General features: G+C 38.3%; 3 protein-coding genes across 4 annotated transcripts in view; 1 reads left to right on the forward strand and 2 right to left on the reverse strand.

Annotated features, from left to right (window-relative positions):
- LOC127843700 (alanine--tRNA ligase, cytoplasmic-like) overlaps positions 1 to 16,261 on the reverse strand; it is a 55,064-nt gene extending 38,803 nt beyond the window's left edge. For both annotated transcript variants that reach the window (XM_052373421.1, XM_052373420.1), the window contains exons 1-9: positions 16,155 to 16,261; positions 15,756 to 15,927; positions 12,748 to 12,936; positions 12,116 to 12,261; positions 8,359 to 8,550; positions 4,631 to 4,775; positions 3,246 to 3,391; positions 2,540 to 2,687; positions 458 to 694 (exon numbers count right to left, since the gene is read on the reverse strand). In XM_052373421.1, the coding sequence (XP_052229381.1) occupies positions 458 to 694; positions 2,540 to 2,687; positions 3,246 to 3,391; positions 4,631 to 4,775; positions 8,359 to 8,550; positions 12,116 to 12,261; positions 12,748 to 12,936; positions 15,756 to 15,899 (1,347 nt within the window). In that variant the 5' untranslated portion in view covers positions 15,900 to 15,927; positions 16,155 to 16,261. The remainder of the gene's footprint in view (positions 1 to 457; positions 695 to 2,539; positions 2,688 to 3,245; positions 3,392 to 4,630; positions 4,776 to 8,358; positions 8,551 to 12,115; positions 12,262 to 12,747; positions 12,937 to 15,755; positions 15,928 to 16,154) is intronic.
- A 293-nt stretch (positions 16,262 to 16,554) lies between these two features.
- On the reverse strand, positions 16,555 to 19,437 carry LOC127844632 (uncharacterized). The gene has a single exon (XM_052375038.1). The coding sequence runs from the start codon at positions 19,435 to 19,437 to the stop codon at positions 16,555 to 16,557; it is 2,883 nt and encodes a 960-aa protein (XP_052230998.1).
- Positions 19,438 to 23,641: 4,204 nt separating this feature from the next.
- LOC127843701 (RNA cytosine C(5)-methyltransferase NSUN2-like) overlaps positions 23,642 to 27,306 on the forward strand; it is a 43,178-nt gene continuing 39,513 nt past the window's right edge. The window contains exons 1-3 of the mRNA XM_052373423.1: positions 23,642 to 23,783; positions 25,479 to 25,562; positions 26,988 to 27,124. Of these exons, the coding sequence (XP_052229383.1) occupies positions 23,760 to 23,783; positions 25,479 to 25,562; positions 26,988 to 27,124 (245 nt within the window). The 5' untranslated portion in view covers positions 23,642 to 23,759. The remainder of the gene's footprint in view (positions 23,784 to 25,478; positions 25,563 to 26,987; positions 27,125 to 27,306) is intronic.

Here is a 27,306-nt window from a genome sequence, read left to right on the forward strand (position 1 = left end):
CATTTTCAACCCTTAGATACTGATGAGCAGCAAACAACATCAAACCTGAACAGACTGCGAGTTACTCGAAGGCTGTTTTGGATTTATGCTGTTTGCACATAGCCATTTTCACTTTGTTTCTGAATGGGAAAGGGTTAACACTTATTACAGGACCACAAAGAAAACTACAGCTGTGTAACTTGTATTCATGAACTGCTTTTTAAGCAAAAGGAAAATCTTATCTAATGCCAAAGTAAATGTAATTATTGCAATGTTTCAGAGTGATGATTGTAAATTGTGATGTTAGCCATCCACTGAAGAGATCTCTTTTAACAAAAAGTATTGTTTATGCAAATTTCTTAATTTTTCTATCCAGGATATGGATTTGACATTTAGCTTAAAGCAATAATTTTAGACACTATTAATCCAAAAAAAATGCTACAATTTTTTTAAATATAAACAAAGCAGTTGCCAATACCTGGGACTTCTTCTTAGCTTCCTCATAAGCAGCCATGTCAATTTTCAGCTGTTTCTCCTCAGCCATCAGTGCAGTAAGGTCCACAGGGAAGCCATAAGTGTCGTACAGTCGCCAGGCAACGTCCCCTGGCAACACGTTGGTGTCCCCCAGCTTGTTGATGGTGCGCTCCAGGAGGCGACGGCCTCGGTTCAACGTCTTCAAGAACTGCTCCTCCTCCTCATTGATGACATCTTTCACCTGCATGTTATAAGAATCTTTGGAGATTTGGTTACTGAATGACGTGCGAAAATGGGTCTTAAGCGTTATGCAGCCAGTGTAGCTCCAGACATAGACAGTGTTGCTCCAGACATATGCAGCCAGTGTAGCTTCAGACATATGCAGCCAGTGTAACTCCAGACATATGCAGCCAGTGTAGCTCCAGACATATGCAGCCAGTGTAGCTCCAGATATATGCAGCCAGTGTAGCTCCAGACATATGCAGCCAGTGTAGCTCCAGACATATGCAGCCAGTGTAGCTCCAGACATATGCAGCCAGTGAAGCTCCAGACATATGCAGCCAGTGTAGCTCCAGACATATGCAGCCAGTGTAGCTCCATACCGCCTTTGCATTCACACACTCTGACCAAGAGTTATCCTGTCTGATAATGAGAGCCTGAAACTTTCCATTCTTTTCTAGTGGACAGGGTAGCTCCTGACTAGACAGCAGGAATTAAGACCCATTTTCGCATGATGCTGCTCATATGGTAGCAGTCTCAACTCGTCCAATCACATTCAAATCTTTGAGGTATTGTTGTTCAATAAATTTTAACTGTTGCATTATGATGAAAATGGAAATTAAATAAATTGATGCTTACTGGTATTTTTAGACCCAGCATTATCGATTTATAAAATTAATTACACTGATCAGAAGTTGATTGCAGAAGAACATTTAACAAGAGGGCCTGAAAGGCCCAAAGTCGCTCACCTGAGATAATAAGATATTATTGGGACAAATCTTCTGACCAAGTTTCACGAAGATCGGAAAATAAATGTGGCCTCTAGAGTGTTAACAAGGTTTTACTATAGCCATATAAGAAAAAAATGCCCCGTCCCCTGGCAGCCATGTTTTTCAACCAACCAGCATCATTTTTGAACTCGTCCAAGATATTATTGGGATAAATCTTCTGACCATATTTCATCAAGATTGGAAATAAATGTGGCCTCTAGAGTGTTAACAAGGTTTTACTAGAGCCATATAAGGAAAAATGCCCTGCCCCCTGGCGGCCATGTTTTTCAACCAACCAGCATCGTTTTCGATCTCGTCCAAGATATTATTGGTATGAATCTTCTGACCAAGTTTCATTAAGATTGGACAATAAATGTGGCCTCTAGAGTGTTAACAAGATTTTACTTTAGCCATATATAGCCATATTAGGAAAAATGCCCACCCCTTGGCAGCCATGTTTTTCAAGCAAATGTTACCATTTTTGAACTCATCAAAGATATCAGTGGGACAAATCTTCTGAGCAAGTTTCATGAAGATCAGAAAATAAATGTGGTCTTTAGAGTGTTAACAAGGTTTTACTATAGCAATATAAGAAAAAATGCCACGCCCCCTGGCAGCCATGTTTTTCAACCAACCGGCATCATTTTCGAACTCGTCCAAGATACTATTGGGATGAATCTTCTGACCAAGTTTCATGAAGATCAGACAATAAATGTGGCCTATAGAGTGTTTACAAGATTTTACTATAGCCATATATAGCCATATTAGGAAAAATGCCCACCCCTTGGCAGCCATGTTTTTCAAGCAAACGTAACCATTTTCGAACTCATCCAAGATATCATTGAAACCAATCTTCTGACCAAATTTCATGAAGATTGGACAATAAATGTGGCCTCTAGAGAGTGAACAAGGCAAATGTTGACGTCGCACAACGGACAACGCACAACGAACGAAGGCAATCACAAAAGCTCACCATGAGCATGTTATGCTCAGGTGAGCTAAAAAAAACAGCAAAAACAGCAAAACATCACACTGGTATAATGTCCATCATGCCTTATCAAGAAAGCTGTACAATTTCTGTGACCAAACAAGTATACCATGTTAGGGTCCTTTCCAACTTCCGGGAAAGCGTTGCTTAGTAACTGTATTACTGTGTCAACAAGCGAGGCAAAGAACCCTGGCTTGGCTCCAAGCTTCTCTGTGGCATATCTCACAGCACGACGGAGAATGCGTCTCAGCACATAACTGCAACATCCATTATATAATTATACCACTTAATCAGGGGCATGAAGGTCAATTACTTGCAATTTAAAAAAAAAATAAAAAAATTGTATTTTTAAATTTTGTATTTTCAAGATTATATCAGGTTTATCAATATTGATTAATTCACAGTAAAGTAATAGACCAGCCACCCACTGTTTGATGTCCCAGACTGCAATTTCTCAATCTGATACCTTTGTTAAAAATTTTGCTAAAACTATTTCTCCTCCTCTCCAATAGTCAAAATTGTTCAATAAGGATTTCACGTACATCAATAGTATTATTCAACTAATGGACCACTCAATCCTTGAATAGGTTGTATCCAGTTGATGAAATTAGCCAGTCAAGCAAACAAGCACAAATTCCTAATTTATCACTCGCGACCACAAAAATGTTACTATTGCCACCCCCCATATGAAACATCAAAATCTAGGCAAGCCCAATGTAAACTTTCCCAGTGCTGGTCTTCTTGAGCCTTTTTCAATTACTGAGAATCTTCTGCAGTATTATCAACCAACATGCCATGTAAAGAGCCCTGCCTACCCTCTGCCTGTGTTATCTGGGCGCCCGCCATCAGCAAGGGCAATGGTCAGTGTGCGGGCATGGTCAGCAAGCACTCTGTACGCCATGTCCACTCCATCCACATCCTCCTTGCCTACCCTCCCTGTGTATGCACGACAGCCAGAACCCTAAACAATATGGGTGTCATCAGAGCTCCAGATAAGGTTTTGTGAAATTCTTAAATTACTACCAGATTTTCAAAAATAATTCTGAACTCTGAAATTTTATTCTTAACTTTACTACTAAGTTTTGGAAAATAATTCTAATTTTTTCTAAATTACCTAAAAATAAATAATAATGGTTATTTTCATGCAAAAAATCAAAATAAACATACTAGCAACTTTATTTATACGAGTTCAACAGTGTCTTTTCAGTATTATACAATTTCATTTTTCAAATACCTTCATTTGCCCAAACTGTGCTTAGATTGCATGCCTTCGATATTTTTTTTTTACATATTTCACAATTAAAACGGGGCTTCCCTTCAATCTTTTCAACGATTAGCCACGGGACTTGTCCCTTCCACTCGTTCAATGTTTTTTTGTGTTAAAGTTTGGACCCGTCGTGTCGCGTTTTTGTTTAGCTTTTCCGACTGTGTTGGCAACTGAACATACAACATCGTATAAGATCTTTTCTAGAATTTCTTTCTAAACATTTAACTTCGGCTCACTTTGCGTACAATATGTTAAAAGCGTGAATTTGGGCGCTTTGCAGTTTTTTAGGACGCTCTCTGGGCGCCGCCATTGTTTTTTGACAGATAGACTGTATACGCCGCTTTTATTGGAAAATCTGTGCTTTGTTAAACAAACCCGATAACCATTCTATATAAGCACCGCAAAGATCTGCAGACAACTGTATCAATCATTTTGTAAGATTTATGGCGCACAGCTTAATTGGCTCTCGTTTAATAATTGATGTAAATATTGTACGCCAAAAGAACTCAATAAAAATCGATACGAACCGATGTAAAAATAATATTCGTAACTTGATTTTGTAATTCTTAATGGTACGACAAGATTTTTAAATAAATACGTAACGGACTTGAAAATAATTTGTAATTACGAAAATACGACCCTTATCTGGAGCTCTGGTGTCATGGTTTAGCATATAAACGGATTCATTTCCTTTTTTGCAAAAAAAAAATACAGAAATATTAAATACTTACCTATTCAAACAATAATTGACTTTTTTTGGGGATATATCAGTACATAAATAAAAAAATTCAGGTGCAGATGAATCAGATAGAGTGATACTTTTCATATATTACATGTACAACAAGAGAATTTTAACAAAGAAGGCTAAAGGCTCCTCTAAAATTTTGTGTATGCATGGGTATTATGAATGTTCATTTATATGACACAAGACACCTTCTGAATTGCATGGAATAGAGGAGTGAAGACATCAGTGTCATAGTTGGAGGACTTGTTCTGTATGACAGACACGACTCTCTCCAGTCCCATACCACAGTCCACATGACCGCGAGGTAGACGCTTCAACTCAGTTGCAGACTCCCTGAAACAGTAGGGGATGGTTGGAGCTAAATTGAACTGCATGTAGGAGATGTCTGGCATCATAATGAACTGCATTTAGGAGATGGCTTTCATTAAAATGAACTGCATGTAGGAGATTGTTGTCATTAAACCTAACTGCATGTAGGAAATGGCTGGCATTAAAATGAACTGTATGTACCTGTTTTACTGAATGAACACAAGGTAACTCTCTACCTGTTGAACTGTATGATCACAAGGTAACTCTCTACCTGTTGAACTGTATGAACACAAGGTAACTCTCTACCTGTTGAACTGTATGAACTCAGGGTTACACTCTACCTGTTTTATAGTATGTAAACAAGGTTACACTAAACCTACTGTACTGTATGAACACAAAGGTTACTTTCTAACTGTTGTGCTTTATGAAACCAATGCAAAAGTCTACCTGTTGAACTGTATGAACACAAAGTTACACTCTACATGTTTTACTTTATGATCACAAGCTTACACTCTACATGTTGTACTTTATGAACACAAGCTTACACTCTACATGTTTTACTTTATGAACACAAAGTTACACTCTACATGTTGTACTATATGAACACAAGGTTATACTCTACCTGTTGCACTGTATGAACACAAAGTTACACTCTACCAGTGCTACTGTAAAAACACAAGATTCCATATCTCCCAAATCTTTATATTGTACTATATGAACACAAGGCCATCCTTAAAAATTCTTTTGTTTGGCATAACCCGACAGACCCACTAAAATCGGCCCGACTGAATTTTTTTGGTGTTACTTTCAAAAAAATTTTTTTTTGCTCACTGAAAAATCTTTCTGCTAAATTTTTACTTTCCGCTTTTTATCCTTTTCGGTTATTTGCGTCATTTAATTGAATGCTCTTTCAAGGAAATCTAGAATAGCAATCAACAAAACGCGTACCGGTATTTATTTGAGTCGCCTATTTATTTGACATATGCATATGCGATTAATTACACTTTAAATACAATTAAACCGCTCCTGTTTTTCTCGTTTCCCTTTAATTAAAATACGCTGCTGTTGTTCAGGATAGTTTGGGAGTAAAAAAACTAATTAATTAATTATCACCGTTCAATTCAGTCGGCAATCGGCAGAGATGTGTAATATTATCGCCATATAACTAATTATTTAATTATCACTCTTTAATTCAGATCGGTAAATATTCGGTAGAAAGATAAAAAGTGGTCAGCTTAGAAATATTTATTGACGGGTATTGTCACGTTTTTGTTTCATTTGCTTATCTCTTTATACGACTTTCCGACCGATCGCTATTTTGGAGGCAGATGGCGATATTAAATGTGTACTCAAATTATACAACATCTGCGCATGAATGACCCAATATTATCCGATAGCTCCACCCGTACCTCACGTTTCATTCGACAACGTCATGTCATGTGTAAGCGAGCTCAATGCTGATTGGCCAGCTACCATTTGCACTTCATTAACAATAAGGTCAAGCAATGTCTAATCGAGTACAGACCGGGTTTCGTTATCTGTTCAAATTGCGAACACTTTCATTGAAACAAAGAGACAAATATAGACAAGGGACAAAATTGTCACAAAACCAGGTTTTCATTGTGAAAAAAAAATATGATAAAGGGAGTAAACTCAAACTGAACTTTTGAAATGACCAAAAAAAATTAACCCCCTTTGTAAGTTTTTTTTTTTTTTTAAATCTATTTTTAGTCGTGGCGACCTTGACATTGGAGATATTGACGTGATTCTTTCGTGGGACACACCGTCCCATGATGGTGAACAAATGTGCCAAATGATTTTAAAATCTCACAATGAATGACATAGTTATGGCCAGGACAAGCTCATTTATGGCCATTTTTGACCTTTGAACTCAAAGTGTGACCTTGACCTTGGAGATATCGACGTAATTATTTCGCGCGACACACCGTCCAATGATGGTGAACAAATGTGCCAAATGATTTTAAAATCTGACGATGAACGACATAGTTATGGCTCGGACAAGCTCATTTATGGCCATTTTTGACCTTTGAACTCAAAGTGTGACCTTGACCTTGGAGATATCGACGTAATTATTTCGCGCGACACACCGTCCAATGATGGTGAACAAATGTGCCAAATGATTTTAAAATCTGACAATGAACGACATAGTAATGGCCCGGACAAGCTTATTCCGCCAGCCCGCCAGCCAGCCAGCCCGCCAGCCAGCCCGCCCGCATTCGCCAATCTAATAACCAGTATTTTCCTTCGGAAAACCTGGTTAAAAACCAGTCCGGATTAAAATGGCGGATGTTTTCAACGAAATTTTACTAGATTTTCGCTATTTAGATTTTTCTTGTGCCAAATTCTCAATATTTTTGCAAATGACTCAAATGGAGAACGACAGCGCGAGCATTGCGAACGTGTTAATATTGGAACAAATGCTCTCTATTACAGGGCTCGCGCTGTCGTTCGCCATTTATAAAAGTATAGCGAATTTGGCTCAAGAAAATATAATTTGCGAATATGCTTAAATCTCGTTAAATTTCATTGAAAACATCCGCCATTTTAATCTGTAGTGTTTTTTCAAACTATTTTTCTCTTTGTTTCCATGAACAATTTGAAGCACATATGGTAGCTGGCCAATCAACATTGAGTTAGCTATCGGCTAATATTGGGTCATTTATGCGCAGATAATGGAATACACAGTTGATATTGTCGTCTGCCTACAATATATAACGGCCGATGGCAAAAGTCGTATAAAAAAATAAGCAAATGAAAAGAAGCGTAACACTCAATAAATTATTTTTAAGCTTATCACTTTACAAATTTCTACCCACTATCTGAATTAAAGGATGATAATTAAATAATAATTACATGTCGAAGATGTTGCACTTTTCTGTTCTTGATTGAAATTAAAATGTTATAATTACTTTGTTGTTTTATTACTCACAAACTATGCTATTGTAAAGTAATATGTCAACCAAATAGTATATTTATTACGTATTTGCTAGGTTACTTGTTTTCATTTTCTGTAGTCAAACGATATGCACATTTTATTTCATGTGCAAAATGCATACAATTTTTCAGACTGTCGTTTTCAGATAAAGTATTTTTCGTCGATTATATTATATTTTCAGAGTTCTTTATAGAATAAATAGACTTACGAATACACATGCCGTGATACAGACGGTGCAGAAAAATCTTTACCAGAGGCAGAAGACTTGGAGCTTTATTTGATAATTACCTTTCAGTTTGGTATATGTCGGGAGTTCAATGTCAGAAAAAAAAATTACTAACAAAAAAATAAAATCCCTACCTACCTACCCACCAAAATTTACCTGTGTCGGGTTATGCCAAACAATCAATTTTTTAAGGATTCCCCAAGGTTAAACTCGGCCTGTGGTACTGTATGAACACAAGGTTACATTCTGCCTGTTGTACTCTATAAACACAAGATTGCATTGTACCTGCTGTACTGTATGAATAAAAGGTTACACTCTGCCTGTTGTACTCTATGAACACAAGGTTACACTCAAACCATGGTACTGTATTTACACAAGGTTACACTCTGCCTGTTGTACTCTATGAACACAAGAAGTAACTCTACCGATTGTACTGTATGAATACAAGGTTCCAGATCTCCAGTACATCCGGGACATCCATGTTGACCATTTTGCTGGCATCTCTGCCCCCAATGCGGTCAAAGTGGATCTCAGTGCACGGACCGCATGGTCCTGTCTCACCCATCTCCCAGAAGTTCTCCTTCATTCCAAATGGCATTACTCGCTCAGCGGGCAATCTGTTTATAAAGTTTCATTACAAATAACAGTCATATTTACCTGACAAATTAACATTTGTGTTACATTTGACAAACAAACATTCAATTAACTGTTGACATACTTATAAATAATTACTATCTATCATGTTACATTTGACAAAATGACATTCTTGTTACATTTGAGAAACTGACATCTATGTTACAAATGACAAATAAACATGTTTGTTACATTGGAAAATTATTCTTCATGTCACATTTGACAAACTAACCTTCATGTTACATTTAACAAAGTAACATTCATGTTATATTTGACAAACTTACTTTCATGTTACATTTGACAAACTAACATTACTAGTAACCTATATTTGCAAACATTTCAAACTCATTAAAAACCAGTTATTCAACATACAACAGCAGTACCTGACTATATTTGCAAACACGGTGACTGTTTTGGAAAAAAAGAGCAAACAACTTGAGAAATAGTTTCCTGAAATCTTGAAAGTGGTAAAATATTGAACAACATGTAAAGGGTCATTGAGACCAGTGTCAAGTAAGGTATGTTTATGGTGCGAGTATATACCTATACATGTTATTTCATGATTTACAACTTAGACTTGCGCTTCCTACGATACTTATGTAGAATTTGACATTTGTATACTTTTTATATTCCAACAAGAGATGTGTTTGTAAGAAACACAATTCCCCCTATTGCGCCGCTTTCAATTAAAATTTCAATATATCATTTGGCAGGTTTAGAAATTACCTCCTTTTTAAAGCTTATTACTTCCCCTGGATTGTATTTTTTTACTTTTGACCTTGAAAGATGACCTTGACCTTTCATCACTCAAAATGTGTAGCTTCATGAGATACACATGCATGCCAAATATCAAGTTGCTATCTTCAATATTAAACAAGTTATGACCAAACTTTAACGAAGGTTAAAGTTTTGGTTAAAATTTTGGTACACACAATGAATGAATGACAGACAGACAGGCCAAAAACAATATACAACCGATCTTTCGATCCAGGGGCATAATAAAAAATTAGTCTGTTAATGAATATTGCTGAGTTCATATCCCTTTGTCAGGGAAAAGTGTGCATGCAATCAGAAATAATTGTGTCCTAGAATCGAATAAAGATCATTATGGCATCCTTTACATAAAAGTATACGTCAATATATCACGACTCACAGGTTCTCAAAACTCTAATTAATGACTTTTGAACTGTCAATTTATTGACCCTTCATCAATCATACACATACACATATGATTGCCTAGATGGGATTTAAAAGAACATCACCTGCAAAATATCCTAAATAATAAGAATAAAGACACAAAAAGGTAAATTTGGCTACAGAAAATTTTGAGCCAGAGGGAGCCCTGAACATTTCAAAGGTAGATTTAGCATTCAAAGCTTATCGCCAAAAACATCAACAGTATAAAATGTATAAATAATCTTGCTTTCTATTTAATACAACCTTGTCTCTGACCTATAGAAAGCAGACTTACATGAAGGGCAGGCTGACAACACACAGTATGTGTCATTAGTTGAGCCTTCTTTTGTGAAACTGGACTTGATGCATGAGCCTTAAGTTTTATCCCAGATTAGTCTGTGCAGTCTGCAGGGCAACACTTTCTGCTTGTATGGTATTTTTCATTTTACGGAAGTATCTTCTATACAACAAGGCTATTGTCGAGCAATATGGTCCCCTAATGGCTCAACCATTGTCAGAAATTCCACCATTTTCAGATTTTTTTTATTCTTTTGTTTTGGTTGCCATAGCAACCAGAATTATGGCAACCAGAATTTTTGACATAGGAACAAAATGAAATGACGTGCATAATGTCCATATTGCCATCTATCCATGATTCAAGTTTCATGAAAAAATATGAAGAACTTTTAAAGTTATTGCAGGATCCAGAAAACCACCATTTTCAGCAGTATTTCTAGTCTATTTGTTGCCATAGCAACCAGAATTTTTGATGTAGGAACAAAATGAAATGACATGCATAATGTCCATATTGCCATCTATCCATGTTTCAAGTTTCATTAAAAATATTAAGAACTTTTAAAGTTATCGCAGGATCCAGAAAAATGTGACAAGACTCACAGACTCACAGAGCGAAAACCATAAGTCCCCTCCGGTGAAACCGGTAGGGGACAAAAATCCAGTTCAGACGGAAACTGTTGTCACTGATTGCCTGTGCAGACTGCATTTTTGGCATAAACACATGCATTTATGACTTAAATAATAACTGCTTTAATTTCAAGCAAACAAGAGCTGTCACCATAGGATGACCTATTCCCCCTATAACCGCTTGATAAAAGGTATGAGCTTTTTTCGAAACCTAAACGCAGATTTCGAAACCTAAACGCGGACCATAAGTTCGAGGTCACAGGGGTCAAAATTTGTGTGTGTATGGAAAGGCCTTGTCCATATACACATGCATGCCAAATATGAAATTGCTATCTGAAGCAGGGTTCTCAATTACTTTTGAGCCAACAGGCCCAAATGTGAAACTAACAGGCCTTCTAGGGGGTTATGGGGGGAATGATCCCCTGAAATTTTTTAAAATGAGCACTTGATTTCCTGCATTTTGGGCCATTTTATGGCTATTTAAGTGGTCAACCAAGCACTTAAGTTTGAGCATTTGTGTGTGCATTTTATGAATTTTAGCTGTTTTAACTAACAAAAGATAAATGGAACAAGAGATGTGTTTGTCAGAAACACAATGCCCCCTATTGCGCCGCTTTCAAATAAAATTTCACTATATCATTTGGCAGGTTTAGAAATTATCTCCCTTTTAAAGCTTATTACTTCCCTTGGATTGTATTTTTTTTAACTTTTGACCTTGAGTGACCATGACCTTTCACCACTCAAAATGTGAAGCTCTATGAGATACACATGCATGCCAAATATCAAGCTGCTATCTTCAATATTGCAAAAGTTATGGCCAATGTTAAAGTTTTCGGACTGACTGACGGATGGACGCACAGACAGTTCAAATGCTATATGCCACCCTACTGGGGGCATAAAAAGCTCTTTATTACTTGTGTAAAATTTTAACTCAACATGTGATGAACAGAACGTAAAAAGTTTTACTGCTTTTTGACCGATTCTAATATGCGCTTTTTCATTGTTGTTGTTGTAATGCGGTAAGGGAGATAATGAAGCGACGTCTTTGCTTAATAGCAAATAGGAGCAAAATTACTGAAAAGACACGCAAATTTCGAAAAGTCAATTGACGATTTTTCAAATCTGAGCGATTTTCAACCGGCCAAAATCTGATTTCAAACGGCCGATTTGGCCGGCGGCCGGCTATTATTGAAAACCCTGCTGAAGCGACATAGAAGCTATGAGAATTTTTCAAAACCAAAACGCAAAGTGTGACGGACAGGCGGACGGGGGCATAAAAAGTCTTATTTATTATAACTTTTTTCAATACAATTTCTATTATAACTGTTTAAATGTAAAGCAAAGAGTCTCAATAAAATTTCTATTTTACCCACATGCATTAAGCTGAATGAGCCTTATTTGATACACTTCATTATCTCTTTCATTTCCCAGTTAAAAATGCCTCCATACCCTAGACTGATCCAGATATCTCTGGTCTCATGGTCAGGGTCCAGTCCAGCCGACTCATTTCCCCCAAAGTATGTCACATACAGGCGGTCCTTGGGCATCTTCAACCTTTCTGTCAGCAGCTCCCAGGCCCAGGCGCATGTCTCTTTCTGGAGAAAACACGGCAGACAAATATAAGCAACCTTGCCAAACATGTCAGTATGTATGTGACTAACTTGCAGTCTGTTATGGTTTTATGTTGGTTGCTGCTCATTAGTATCTTTGGAAATGAAGCCTTTAACCCTTTCAGTGCGGGAACCGAATTTTAAAGGCCTTTGCAAACCGTTTGGATCCAGATGAGACGCCACAGAACGTGGCGTCTCATCTGGATCCAAACTGTTTGCTATTCTGATAGTATTCTTTGAAAAAAAATCAAAGAAAATGCTAATTTTAGAAATTAGGCAGACGACATTTTAGCAGACGACAAATTTCCTAGCATGCAAGGGGTTAACCATGGCCTGAACACCTTTAACTGTCATATTAAAAATCAGCTACTAAAGGTGAAACTTTGAATTTGTATTTAAATGTGTCCTATTGTAGCTTTAATGTTGACAAACTCTCATCTCATAACATGACATTATACGGTGCATAATTACCTTGTAGTAGTCCCCAAACGACCAGTTGCCTAACATCTCAAAGAATGTGTGATGGTAGACATCCTTGCCAACATCATCCAGGTCATTGTGTTTGCCGCCAGCACGAATGCACTTCTGGGAGTTGGCAACTCGTACATACTTAGCCATATCGCTGTTTGGATCAACAGACCCCAGAAATATTGGCTTGAACTGTAAAGTAAAACAATATTTGCTGCTATTCACAAAACCTCAAAGAGAACATAGCCTTAAATTAAGAAGAAAAATATTCATAGTGAAATCCAATAACTTTTGTTTGATTGGAAAATTTCAGGCACTCAATGGCCTCTGATTCTGAAATTTAGGCGCCCTTTTGGAACCGTCAAATGGAAAACACTGGAGGATTTAAGTGAAGTTTTTTTTTATAATGTTAATCATGTATTTCATCTTATAGTTCTTTAACTTTTATTCTCGATTTTAAAGTATTTGTTGGCAAAAAATCAACAACACTATTAAAATTTCCCAAATTTAGTTAAAACAACCAGATTTTTCCAAATGAAAAGGGCAGGCCTTGAAGAGTCCACTCGACCGCTCGCATATGCGAGTGAAGTTGACGGTCGGACGAGTTCAGTTTGTAAAATACTTGACCGACCGGGCGAGTGCTGTTTTTCAAGTTGAGAAATATAAATTCAGTTCCAAAACTCACATCGATACAAATTGCGAACAATTTTTCAAACGAACAAAAAACAGATTTAGTACACAAAGAAACTGCACTTTTGACAATGAAAAATGACATCACGGGCAAAGTAAAAATAATTCTCGTAATCGGCTGCGCTCTTTTCGTAGGTGTCAGTGCTCTTTGCTAATCAATTAAAAGTGAAAAAAACAGTTAAATATATTGGTCATTCCGTGAAGAATAAAATCTCATTTTAATGTAAATATCAATACAAAAAATAATACATAACTGGTTAATTATAATACTTCTTATATTTAATTAAAAATAAACAGAAAAATAATTATTAATAAACAGAATAATTCGTGATCAGAAGCCTTAGCCAAAATTTACCATATTGTAACCATTTGTCAATCAAACGTGTCTTTCAGGAAAAGTTCGTCTGAAATATTAAAACTCCGCATGGAAGAAGGTTCAATTTGAAATATCTGCAAGGTTGTGGAGACAGGGAACAGAAAGGTCATCAAAACGAGAAGCGGAAAGTATTGAGAAAAGGAAACAGATGCAGAAAACGTAACTAAAGCAAATAAAATCCATCAGATAATGTAGTTAATTTGTTTTCAGTTTAGTGTCACTATGTTACGTAGGTTAAAAGGTTGATCATAACTATAAATATAGATATATTTTTTTAATGCAGGACGAGTAGATTAAAGTGAAGAGCGAGTGGATTGTCAGACCTACTCGCCCTGCAGGGCGAGTGACTCTGGAAAAATTCTTTAATGCCCAAAGGGGCTTGGCCCCATTCCCAAAATGGGGAAAAAACAATGGGCTAGCTATAAATGGGCATGGTAAAAGTGTCTGCTTATCAATATGAAGACCCCGATTCAATGCCCTGTCAGAGCTCTAGATTTATCATTTAAATGGCAACCAGGGAAACACGACCTGGGAACATGTAATCTAGTCTGAGCTTGTGTCAGGGCTTTAGGTCTATGAAGATGCAAGGCATGCTGTAGCTAGTGAGTCTGGTCCTTGAAACAAAAATAGCAGTGATTTTTTTTGCTTTAATTTGTTACAGCCTGTGCCATTTGAATTGGGAAAATTAGAGCGATAAACCGTGAAATTGGGAAAAATAGCGCGATAAACCATGAAATTGGGAAAAATTAAGCATTATAAATAGGATAAATAGAAATCATAATTATATGAGACTTCTTTCTAAAAAAAAAAAAAAATGAGAGAAGTCTCATATAACTTAATTATGATTTCTTAACTCTAGGTCTCAACTTAATTTTTTAAACATCTTACAAAATATACAACTTGAATTTAGTCATTTTTGTCCATAAATCATTCCCAAACTTGCCACTTTTATTGATTAAAAAAAATCCCAATTTGACCAGACTCCTTTTCTAGAAAACTCCCTGAACATGCACTTAAAAACAATATCACTTCTGTTACTTATAATCCTATTTATAATGCTTAATTTTTCCCAATTTCATGGTTTATCGCGCTATTTTTCCCAATTTCACGGTTTATCGCGCTAATTTTCCCAATTCAAATGGCACAGGCTGTAACAAATTAAAGCAAAAAAAATTACTGCTATTTTTGTTTCAAGGACCAGACTCACTAGCTACAGCATGCCTTGCATCTTCATAGACCTAAAGCCCCGACACAAGCTCAGACTAGATTACATGTTCCCAGGTCGTGTTTCCCTGGTTGCCATTTAAATGATAAAACTAGAGCTCTGACAGGGCATTGAATCGGGGTCTTCATATTGATAAGCAGACACTTTTACCATGCCCATTAATAGCTAGCCCATTGTTTTTTTCCCCATTTTGGGAGTGGGGCCAAGCCCCTTTGGGCATTAAAGAATTTTTCCAGAGTCACTTGGAAGTTGGGCTTTTTTTGGGAAATTTTGGTCAGATTTTTTAGGGAAAAAACGTGTATTTTTGGGATTGGGAAATCGGCTGTAAATTTGAATTAGGGAGGAGTTTAGTAAAATATGGTTACTTCCAACAGCCTTGTGGTAGGGCTAGCTCTTTAGCCCTGTGATTTGTGAACCTATGTACCTAATTCTCACTCTGGGGATCTCTTTTCAATAACCAGCAATGTGACACATTATGTACCAGTCCTTTTATGTACCAGGCCTTGAATGTAACACTTTGAAACTTTATGTACCACCTATATATTATATAGTTGTTATTGTCCATTCATTCATAGCAGTATGAATGGGCAATAATACCCAGCCCGAGATAATGATTTTCACTTTACTATATAAACAATGTCTTATGATATATTTAATGGATTTCTTATTTTGTTAACTACAGCCAATACTACAAATAATGCACAAAAAAGGGAATATTACCTGGTTCATACCAGCATTGGTAAACAGCAGTGTAGGGTCATCAAGAGGTATCGTAGATGATGAGTGAACATATAAATGCTCTTTCTCTTTGAAGAAATCAATGAAAACATTTCTTATCTGGTCTGCTGTTAAGCTAGAATCCATCTTCTTGAAATTGCAGACGGAGGTGCAGCTAGTGGCATGAAATATAATAATAATTGATATTAAACTGTCTAAACTAGAAAAATCCAGCTGGTCGAAATATAATATCCGAAATTACAACAACTTTTCAATGTATTGCGTCAGCTTTCATAAAGATATTGTCTTGAAATTCATTAAGACTCCTAATTTATAATTGAATGTTATATGCTTCATGAAAAAATAGACACGTTAAATTACGCAACATGTGACACTACTTACCTCAATCTTACAAAATTAACGTGGTGTCTTTTTCTTTCGCCGGGCGACGTTGCTTTACCGTACAGTATTAAGGTAACATACCACTAATTGCATCTGAAAGACAAGACAGTCTTCACACAAATAATTTTAAACGATCGTGTCACAATATCTTTGTGACAAATGCTGATGAGCCTTTCAGAGAGTTTGATTATTGCGATACTTTGGCTGAGGCTTGTTCGCGTTCGATGATGTATCATTCTGATATTGTGCATACTTTCTACTTAACGAGTGAGATGTAAACAGTCGTAAATCTGCTGGACTACTGACATCCTCAGTCGAGAGCCACCGATCACTGAATGTTTCGACCCATTAATCTCGATACATTCTCCTGGTGGTGGGTCCGCAGGGGTTGATCAATCCCCTACGTGTCAGTAGACGGCTGCCAGCTCCTCTCTTCTCTCCTTAGCCAAAGCCATCTCGATGCTCTCTCCGCTGCATCCCCAAGTCTGTTGACCCCTCGCTTTCTGTCTCTTCCTGTCAGGCCAAGTGCAGTGAAAAATCTCCAGAGAGACTTTGACGGAAAGCCTCGGACGCCGACCTCCACTGGGAATAGCCACGTCTGCCACCCCTTCTCCTTGCATTCCCTCTGCAGATCAGCGTATTTTGCCGTTTTCCTCTCCATCGCCTCATCACAGCGCGACTCCCAAGGAACTGTGAGTTCAACCATCACCAGACACTTGTCCTTTGCCGACCAAATCACCATGTCGGGGCGTTGTGTTGTCTTGACTACACTTGGGAAAACCAGCCTTCGTTTCAGGTCAACAACCATCTCCCATGACTGGGCACGATCTAGGATCGATGCTGCTTGCGTCTGCTGCTTCTTGATGGTTTCCCCTTCCTTAACAAACTGCATCTTCCCGGTCTCTTTCACAGTCCCCTTCTTTCGCCTCTCCCTTTCCACTATGTCTGCCAGTTCTTGGAGGACCTTGTCGTGTCTCCACCTGTATCTTCCTTGTGTAAGGGCTGTCTGGCAAGACGATAGTGTATGTTCTAGCGTGCCTATCTTTCCGCAAAGTTGGCAGGTTGGGTCGTCACGTTTTCCCCAACTGTGCAGGTTTGCTGGTGAAGGTAGCAGGTCGTAGACTGACCTGAGCAGGAAACTGATGCGCAGAGGTTCGCTACGCCAGATATCCGCCCATGTCATCTTCTTTCCTGTAGTCTGCCACTTTGTCCAAGCACCCTGGCACCCCATTGCCACTGCCCTTATGCCTCTACCTTCTTCTTCGGCCAGACGTACCTCTGCCTGGACCATCTCCCTCCTTGTCCTACTGCCCGCCTTCTTCCAGCTCCTCGACTCCGCAGAGCCCAGACCTTGTGTTCCCACTGCCGTTGTTCCCACAATGTCTTTGTGTCGCAGGCGGCTCTCGGCTTGCGCTACAGCCTGGCTAGCGGACCACTTTCTTCCCATCCTGGTCTCAACACCTGCTCTTCGGACCATGTCATCCCTTGAATCTTTCAGCGTCATGACAAGTCTGGCCTTTGCCACCTTGTACTTCTCCACCAACGAACTCAATGGGAGCTGTAGTTGATTTGATCGTCCATAGAGCCCAATGTTGCTGAAGCTGGGTGGTACGCCAAGCCACTTTCGCAAATGCCTACTAATGGTTCTCTCCAGTCCTTCCACCACTGTTGTTGCCACCTCATAAAGAATCAGTGGCCACATCAGTCGTGGGAGAAGTCCATTCTGGAATAACCAGGCCTTGAATTTGCCAGGTAGTCCGCTTCTGTCAATCTGCTTCAGCCTTTCAATGAGCTGGTTCTTGATGCGCTTGATGTTGTTCCCATCTTGGAGTGTAGCATCATACCACTTCCCAAGGCATTTAATGGGGCAGTCCATTATCGATGGTATGTCCTCACCTTGCACTGTCAGATTGAATTTCTTGGTAGGTTGGCCTTTCCTGATAACAAGTGCTCTGGACTTTCTGGGTTTGAACCTCATTCTGGACCAAGTTGCTGCCTCTTCTAGGGCCGAAAGCATCCACCTTGCCTGAATGTGGGTCTTTGCTGTCAGAGTGAGGTCATCCACGAATCCCTTAACTGGAGGTAGGTAGATTCCTGTTGCTGCTTTTGGACCACGTGTCTCTCTCTTCGCTGCATTGATGATGAGGTTCATACCCATCACAAACAGGACCACAGAGATTGTGCATCCTGTGACAATGCCTTTCTCCAAGCTTTGCCATGCTGTTGTCTTGTCTCCCACAGCAAAGCGTACCTTAATGCCTCTGTAGTAGTCTTTTACCAGGTTACAAACGTGTTCTGGTACATGATATTGCTCAAGTGCCTTCTCAATCAACTTGTGGGTTATTGATCCATAAGCGTTGTCAAGGTCTAGCCACACTACAGTCAGGTCATCATGGTTCACTCGTGCTTCCCGGATCACTTGGCTGAGAACACTGGTATGCTCGACGCATCCTAAAAATCCGGGAACTCCACCCTTCTGAATTGACGTATCAACGTAGTTGTTGTCAGTCAGGAACTTTGTCAGTCGCTTGGCTAGGACTGCAAAGAATATCTTCCCCTCAACGTTGAGCAGAGAAATGGTCCGGACCTGACCAATATTCTTCGAGTTCTTCTCCTTTGGGGCGAATATTTCCTCCGCTCTCTTCCAGCAATCCGGGATTTTTCCCTTTCTCCAAATAACTCTAAGTAGGGTCCATAGTTTCCGAAGTATGCCTGGGCACATCTTATAGACACGATAAGGAATGTCATTCGGGCCTGGGGCTGAGCCTGTCCTCGCTTTCTTCACCACGTGCTGTACCTCAGACAATGATGGCTCCTTTGTGTCCAAAGGAGTTTCTGGTGGGTCTTCTGGTTCTAGCCTTGAACAGTCACCCAGTGGAACCTCCCGTGAAAGATCACTGTGGACATTGCGTAAGTGCTGTTCTATGTCCTCCATACTGCTCTCTACTGTTCCTGATCGTTCGTTGTCAAGGATGTCTTTGAAGAACTGGTATGGATTCTGGATGAATCTAGCTCTCTGCCTCTCCCTCTTCCTTTTCCTCTGTCTTGTTTGCTCAGCCTTGTTAAGAGTGCTCAGTTTCTCTCGTAATGTGCTTCGTAACTGTTGGAGTCCTACTTTCTCTTCTTCCTTGGCTTTTCTATACTGCCTCTTTACACTTGTAAGCTCCTTTCTGGTCTGTTTGATTAGCCTCTGTCTTCTGCTGATGATTGGGGCTGGCTTCTCTGGTTTCTTCTCAGCCAAGCCAAACCTCTCTTTGCTTACAGTATAGATGAGGCCCGTCATAGCTCTTATCTTTTGGTCAGCTGGACCCTGGAGGGTTGTTTCCAGTATAGCGGAGACGTCTCGATCTAGCTCCTGTCACGCTCGCCGGTCTGTCGTCTTGGGCCATGCTATCCGCGGGCGCCTCTTCTCATCATCTCCCGGATCTGTTTGTACTTGTGGTGCTGGTTCTGCATGTGCTGGAGTGTCATCGTCCGGTGTGGGAAGCAGATCAAGAAGAGGGTCATGGTCGTCCTCTTCCTGCTGCCTGCCCTGGGTGTTTGAAACCAGATTCTCAGAAGCATAGAGGTTCCTAGTTCTATGGGATTTTTCCCGACTTGGATCCTCCAACGTCTCACCAGGTGTACCACCTGAGCGTTGCGTCTGGGTGTCTGATTTCCCACAATCAGTCCTGGCTTGATGTATTCGCAGTCCCCTTAGATTCTTGCAGATCTTGTCACATTTGCCGCAATTCACTACTGCTACTTCTCCGGTCAATGTCCGTTGTACAAGCTAGTCGTCATCTGTGTATCCGTCCTTGTGAGTCTCTCATCCTCCCCCCCCCCCCCTCTCGGAAGACTCTGGGGGTATTCTTCTGTGTGTGGGTCTGTAGCTGATGTTGTGGTTGTTTCTTCACAGGAACTGCATTCCGGGCTGCCAACCCGTCGTGCCCTTCCCAGGCTTTCCTGGTGGTCATCTGTCTTTCCAGCGTCACCGTTCTATTCTCGGTTGTCATCCAGTCTTTCCTAGAAGTCACTGGTAAACCAGATGTGAAATGAGATGTAAACAGTCGTTAAACTGCTGGACTACTGACATCCTCAGTCGAGAGCCACCGATCACTGAATGTTTCGACCCATTAATCTCGATACATTCTCCTGGTGGTGGGTCCGCAGGGGTTGATCAATCCCCTACGTGTCAGTAGACGGCTGCCAGCTCCTCTCTTCTCTCCTTAGCCAAAGCCATCTCGATGCTCTCTCCGCTGCATCCCCAAGTCTGTTGACCGCTCGCTTTCTGTCTCTTCCTGTCAGGCCAAGTGCAGTGAAAAATCTCCAGAGAGACTTTGACGGAAAGCCTCGGACGCCGACCTCCACTGGGAATAGCCACGTGTGCCACCCCTTCTCCTTGCATTCCCTCTGCAGATCAGCGTATTTTGCCGTTTTCCTCTCCATCGCCTCATCACAGCGCGACTCCCAAGGAACTGTGAGTTCAACCATCACCAGACACTTGTCCTTTGCCGACCAGATCACCATGTCGGGGCGTTGTGTTGTCTGGACTACACTTGGGAAAACCAGCCTTCGTTTCAGGTCCACAACCATCTCCCATGACTGGGCACGATCTAGAATCGATGCTGCTTGCGTCTGCTGCTTCTTGATGGTTTCCCCTTCCTTAACAAACTGCATCTTCCCGGTCTCTTTCACAGTCCTCTTCTTTCGCCTCTCCCTTTCCACTATGTCTGCCAGTTCTTGGAGGACCTTGTCGTGTCTCCACCTGTATCTTCCGTGTATCTACCTCTGCCTGGACCATCTCCCTCCTAACAAATTATTGAATTTGCCGGTACAGTTCAAATATTTTATAATGCAAAGTGAAAATTAAATATCCTCAGACCATCACAACACTTGATCGATTATGCATATGCAACCATCGTTTTTCACTACTCTTCAAATTCAAATCTATCTTCTGTAATATCCACGTATTGTGGCGACCTTTCATTAATCTGTTGCTAATGATTAACTTATTGTGGCGAATAAACAGTATTGTGACAAATCGTTATAAATAGCTCCTTTAATTTTACCTCATCGTTTCCCGATAATCTATTAAGAGATGAAAGTGTCCAGCAGTGTATACAGGAAGCGAAATAAAACATTATAATATTGTTTTTATAAATCCATTGTTTGACAGACACGCCTGCATCTGTCTTCCATATATGATTCTTCAATTCAAACTTCGACTAAGCTTCATGTTATATAAGACTGTATAAATTAATATGTATACTGTACACGCTTATATGAGGAAATGGATGAGAAGCCACATATAAGTGTAAAAGAAATCACATCGGATTCATATGTAAGCAAGTTTTAAAAGGTCTGTTAAAATTACATCAGGGGTTAAAGCGTTAACGTAAGATATGTTTGCACCACACAAAACGAATAGGTGATCATGTGTTGTTGTTTTTTTCGCCTTTCAACAAAACGCGAAAATATAATAAATTTGCTCTCCGACATACATCTACATCTACTCTGTAATGTGAAACGTTTGACAGTATTGTCACGTCTAAGCGGATATGATTTACTACGCAGTGCGCGATTATTCATACTTGAATCATTGCTGAAACATGACATGAATACGGTCGTCACCAGGGTCACGTCTTCTGTCGCGGAAAACATGCTGATTCCTGTTCATGGACAAATAAGCTGACAACACGTGCAAACTCCGCATGCTGTATGTCTGCATTTTTTCAAAACAACGTCAGAGCCAACGAAGCATAGCTACGGCTTCCTAGCTGACCATGGAATCATTTGAATGAGATATAAGTGGGCTTTCGGGGCCCAATGCTTTTAAAAGAATACCATTACTCTTTTGCTAAATGCGACTACAGCAGATACCGGATAGACGAAAAACAGTTTTTCAAGCCGAACTGCCATTAAAAAACATGTATGTTGCTGACCAAGACAGATTCCCAATGGCAAACCATTTCGTTCAAAACCCAAGAAAGCAATCACATCCTCGTCTCACTATTCACGCTCAATTAAAGCCAACGTCAGTGTAAACGAAAGCAGTGCAGCGCAGTGCAGTGCAGTGCAGTACAGTTCAGTACAGTACAGTACAGTACAGTACAGTACAGTACAGTGCAGTACAGTTTAGTACAGTACAGTAGATAGTATTATGTTATATTATATTATATTATTTTATATTATATTATATTATATTATATTATATTATATTATATTATATTATATTATATTATATTATATTATATTATATTATATTATGGTCCAGTCTGGTCTAGTCTAGTCTAGTCTATCGTATCGTAGTGTAGAGTAGAGTAAAGTAGAGTAGAGTAGAAAAGAGTTGTGTAAAGATGTGTAGAATTGTGTAGAGCAGAGTAGAGTAGAGTAGATGGTATTATATTATATTATATTATATTATATTATATTATATTATATTATATTATATTATATTATATTATATTATATTATATCATATTATGGTCTAGTCTGGTCTAGTCTAGTCTATCTTAGCGTAGCGTAGTATCTTAGCGTAGCGTAGAGTAGAGTAAAGTAGAGTAGAGTAGAAAAGAGTTGTTTAAAGATGTGTAGAGTTGTGAAGAGTAGAGTAGAGTAGGCAGTTTACATCAGTATACTATACAGTACAGCACAGGGCAGTACAGTACAGTACAGTACAGTAAAGCGTAGTACAGTACAGTATAGTACAGTACAGTACAAGGCAGGGCATGGTATACAGGGCAGGGCAGGACAGAACAGAACAGAGGACTTTGCATGACACGACAGGACACGACAGGACTGGACACGACATATTATGCAGCAACGTGGTATGAAATGACATGATAAAACATTGCATAACATGACATAACACGGCACGACATGATATGAAATTATCTGGATTGACAAGACATTAACAGCTTGATATGACATGTTATTAAATAACTTTACATAGCATGGTCTGATTCGGCATGGCATGACATAGTATAATTAAATATTAAAGAATAACCAATCAAGGGCCCTTAATACATATATAATTTCAACAAATATATTGCACAGCATGTACAAAATGATTATTAAATTAGGGCATGGGATCGGGATTTACATGTTCACTGCTGTACTTTAACGAAAGTCGAATTTACAGTTCATTTAAGTAAACCTCTTCTGATATAGCTTCTTTGCTTATAAATATGCTGATACGACATATTTGCCATTAAATCGAGTATTTAAGTTGTTTTGCTGATGTTTTTTTTGTGTTGTTTTTCTTAAAGAGCTTTTAGTTCAAATTTATATTAAACATATATAACTAGTTTTTTTAGTGTTTCATTTGATTGTTTTCGCGTAAGTTTTGTTTAATTAAGAACCCCATCGTCGGACACTCCCGGTCTATTCATTACGTTACTCTCCATTCCTATATATATGATATATGAGCGGAGCGTTATCAGCAGCCGTGGGTATCCGACGGTGTAAAAACCCATGTCCTGCTTGACTGTTTGAACATCGAGGAACGACTAACGACAAACGCCCTAAAAGTTTACACTGTTCGGTTGCGTTTTTGAAGCGGAAGTAAGCCAACTAGAGTACCGGAGAGCGTGGTTATATTTTTACCAAATATTTCAAGCAACAATGCCACAAAAACCTAAACGAAAGGTAAGGAATAAAGTAACATTTATTTTTTTGCAAATAATGTTAAGCCGGGCATATTTATGTATCCATTTAAAGGTAGTTTTGGGGCGGCAAAACAATTGTCGCCGATGCACCCGCCGAAGCAAAGATCGCCAAACCTTGAAACAAAGAAATCATTGGCCATTTGAAAAAAAACAATTATCTAACGTAAACAAGCTACATACATGCATACAACCTATGTGGAATATTGCTGAATTAAATTTCGTTGTACATTCTGCAAGTAAACAACTATTTATTGAATAGTGTCTTAAACGATGATGTGGTTACACTCCACTAAGATTAGGTATTATAAAAAGGGAGGTAAGTCAGTAATGACTGGCTGAAAAGTAGAGCCTTTTCAATCATTGGTTATTCCTTTTAAATGATTTTTGAACATATTTTATTAGTAAATTCGTTGAAATGTCAGCTTATTAAGTTTTAAAATCTCAACTACAAAATTACTATCAAGAAAAAATCTGTGAATTTTTTGTACACCATGCCAATGTTGATACTTATTCATGGCAGTATCAATGTTCTCATGTTGCAATTTATTTTAAAGCAATAAAAGGCCAGGGGTTTTTTTTACTAAGAAAGTGACGCCGATATTCGGCGTCTTCCCCTACCAGAATTTTTCCCCTCAAAATACAATTTCCCCACTAAAAATATCATTTTTCACCAAAATATAATATTTTCTCTCAAAGAAATGTTTATTTTTCCTTTGAGCATTCGACAATTATCCAATTTGCACCATGTACAACGATCTTTCTCTCTCTCTCCAGACAAACACAAAAAATCTGGGAATCCCAGTTATTCTAAATATAGCTCTTAAATTACGTCATGTAAACTGGGCAACTAATCGTAATAATCATGTGACTATTTTACTGGATACCGGTCTTGCGGGAGAAGGGTGTTTCATCAATAAATTACCGGAAACCAGTCGAATTTTCATCCGGGCTTTCTGCAAGCCAAGATATAAACATGAAAACAGAAAAAAATGTCTCACAATTGGCGTTCTTACACAAACAAAATAAAACATTCGGACTCGGAAGATACTGAACGCATCGAGGCATTTTTAAGGAAAGAATCATCGAAAACCGTTATAACCCAGCAGGATTCTGAGGTAATCAACATCGAACATTGTGAAAGTGAAAGTAGTCAATCGGCAGCTGCCGCTCCTTTCCCTTCCAATACGGTAGCAGATCAAGATCGTCAACCCATTCATCATGAAATTGAAATCACAAAATTGACATCGTCCCCCGGCCCCAGTACAGGAATATAGTTGAAAACATTTCCCACAATTAGATCTACACCTGCAACTTAATTAAGGACTTTGACTTTAATACGTGTTAAATGTGTTTATGAACAAAAAGGACAGAGACAAGCCACTTTTGATGAGTGATAGACATTGAAATGAACAGTTTTTATTTTTTCCCCTAAAATGTCTCTTTCGCACTCTTTTTTCCCCTTTCACCCAGCGTCCAGCGTCTTCCCCTTTCTCTAAAAAAAACCCCTGAAGGCTATAATATAATCATATTGATAAAGAATAAATAAAATAAATGAAGTAATACCATTATATTAAATATATAATATGAAAGATTTTTTAACTTTTCTACCAACTACTGTTGTTTTACTGGATTTATTGAGTAACTTATATTTCATGAATAAAATTGTTGTTTCCAGCCAATTCCACCAAACAACATGTTTGTTGATGTGAACCCATCAAACATAGAAACACACCTTTCACAGTTCATCAAATACTACAAAGTAAGTCTAAAGACATTTGTAAACATAGGTAACTCTATTAATATAATAATAAAGCTTCAGGAAAATGTCCCCAGCATTCAATAAGGAGAAACAAAGAATGTTGAAAACAAACTTTGGGCATAACTTTCAGATTATTTTATTTAAAAGCATAAATTTCTTTTTTTTGAAAAAAAAATACGTGAATGTTAATTCTAAAAGGATACAGCCTGTATTGTGCTGCAACTATAAGATAAACTTGCCTTTTCCTGGCCATTTTGGTAAAAAATCTTTTATTGGGATTTTTATTGTCAGGCTTTTTCCGCCCTATGCCACGGGTCCGAAATTCGGCCCCATTCCCAATGCAAATCTGGTTGTTTTTTTCCCAATTGAAAAAAAAATTCCCAATTCAAAAAAAAAAAAAAAAAAAAAATTTTTTTTTTTTTTATTTTTTTTTTTTTTTACCCTTTAAATATATAAGTTGACCTGATCTGGTGTAGAAAATAGAAAGTATTGCATGATTAAATTATCTGTTGTCTTGAATTTGTTTTAAGAACTGTAAAATATGTTAATGATTATTTAAGACTTAACTTTTTATCCTCAAAATCCGGCGCTTCCCGCGATTTTTTTCACCTCAAAAAGGCCAAGCCTTTTCCCCAAATTCAGATTAAAAAACCTGCACTAATCACACATGTTCATAATATTTTGTAAAATTTTAATAATAAGTTATCAAAATAGTCGTTATTTACCAGTTAACGGCTTCTTTGAAATATAAGAAACACTGTTTTAAATAATTTACATGCGATAATTTTTCCCAATTGAGCCAATTTTGCGATTAATTTTTTTCCCAAAATGGGGGTTTTCACGACGCGAAATTCCCAAAATTCCAGTGTGGCGTTTTCCCAAAATGGAGCGGAAAAAGCCTGATTGTGTGAAAAGTCAAGTGATCTGGGGAAAATAATTTAATAATAACTCTTTATAATAATTCAAATAGAAGAACATTATATAAATTATAGTTTTATTTAGTTTATATACATTGTTAGATGTAATTTAAATAAAATTTATGGAAAATAACCATAAGAAACTTCTTTCTATAACAACATTTAAGAAAAAAAATGTGAAAATTTGGACCCAACAAACCAAATGGATCAGATGAAAATAATAAGAAAGAAGAATGCTTCTAATGGTTCATTTTTTTTATTTCAATTTAATTAATATTTAGGCATAGATTAAGCTTATGAATCATCCTTGTCTAATTGACCAGAAAAGATTAATCCACCTTTCAGATTGTCTCAAGTCTTAAAGCTCAATGTTTTAACACTAGTAAAATGATTTCTTACAAAGCGAACTTGGTCTTTGATGGACAAGTTCCATATGTTTGTTTTAGCCAACAAAGGCCTGCTAAGTCATGTTCTGTCTTGTAAACGTTTGTGGTAACCAACTTTGCAGGGCATCAATCTTGTATCAGAAGATGAATGGAAGCATTTTGTTGAATCTCTGCTCAGTGAATTGCCGTTGTCGTTCAGACTCAGTGCAAGACATCGCAGATGCAATGATGTGCATGACGGAAAGGGCGGAGCTCTGTCGTAAGTTTTTATTGTTCTTTTTTATTTCATATTTAAAGACTGGCCATGTCGGAGCTCTGAAGTTTTCAGAGTTGAGTTAAGGCCACACCGCATTTTAATTCCAGTTTATTTTAATACATGTATCATACATGCATTTTGCTTTTGCAACTACCTTTACTGCTTTTGTGTCAGTTTTCATTAAA

The sequence above is a fragment of the Dreissena polymorpha genome, chromosome 9 (genome assembly GCF_020536995.1).
Source record: "Dreissena polymorpha isolate Duluth1 chromosome 9, UMN_Dpol_1.0, whole genome shotgun sequence".
NCBI lineage: Eukaryota > Metazoa > Mollusca > Bivalvia > Myida > Dreissenidae > Dreissena > Dreissena polymorpha.

Coding starts and splice junctions, on each gene's coding strand:
- LOC127844632 (XM_052375038.1), bottom strand. CDS start 19,437: ATGACGGGCCTCATCTATACTGTAAGCAAAGAGAGGTTTGGCTTGGCT.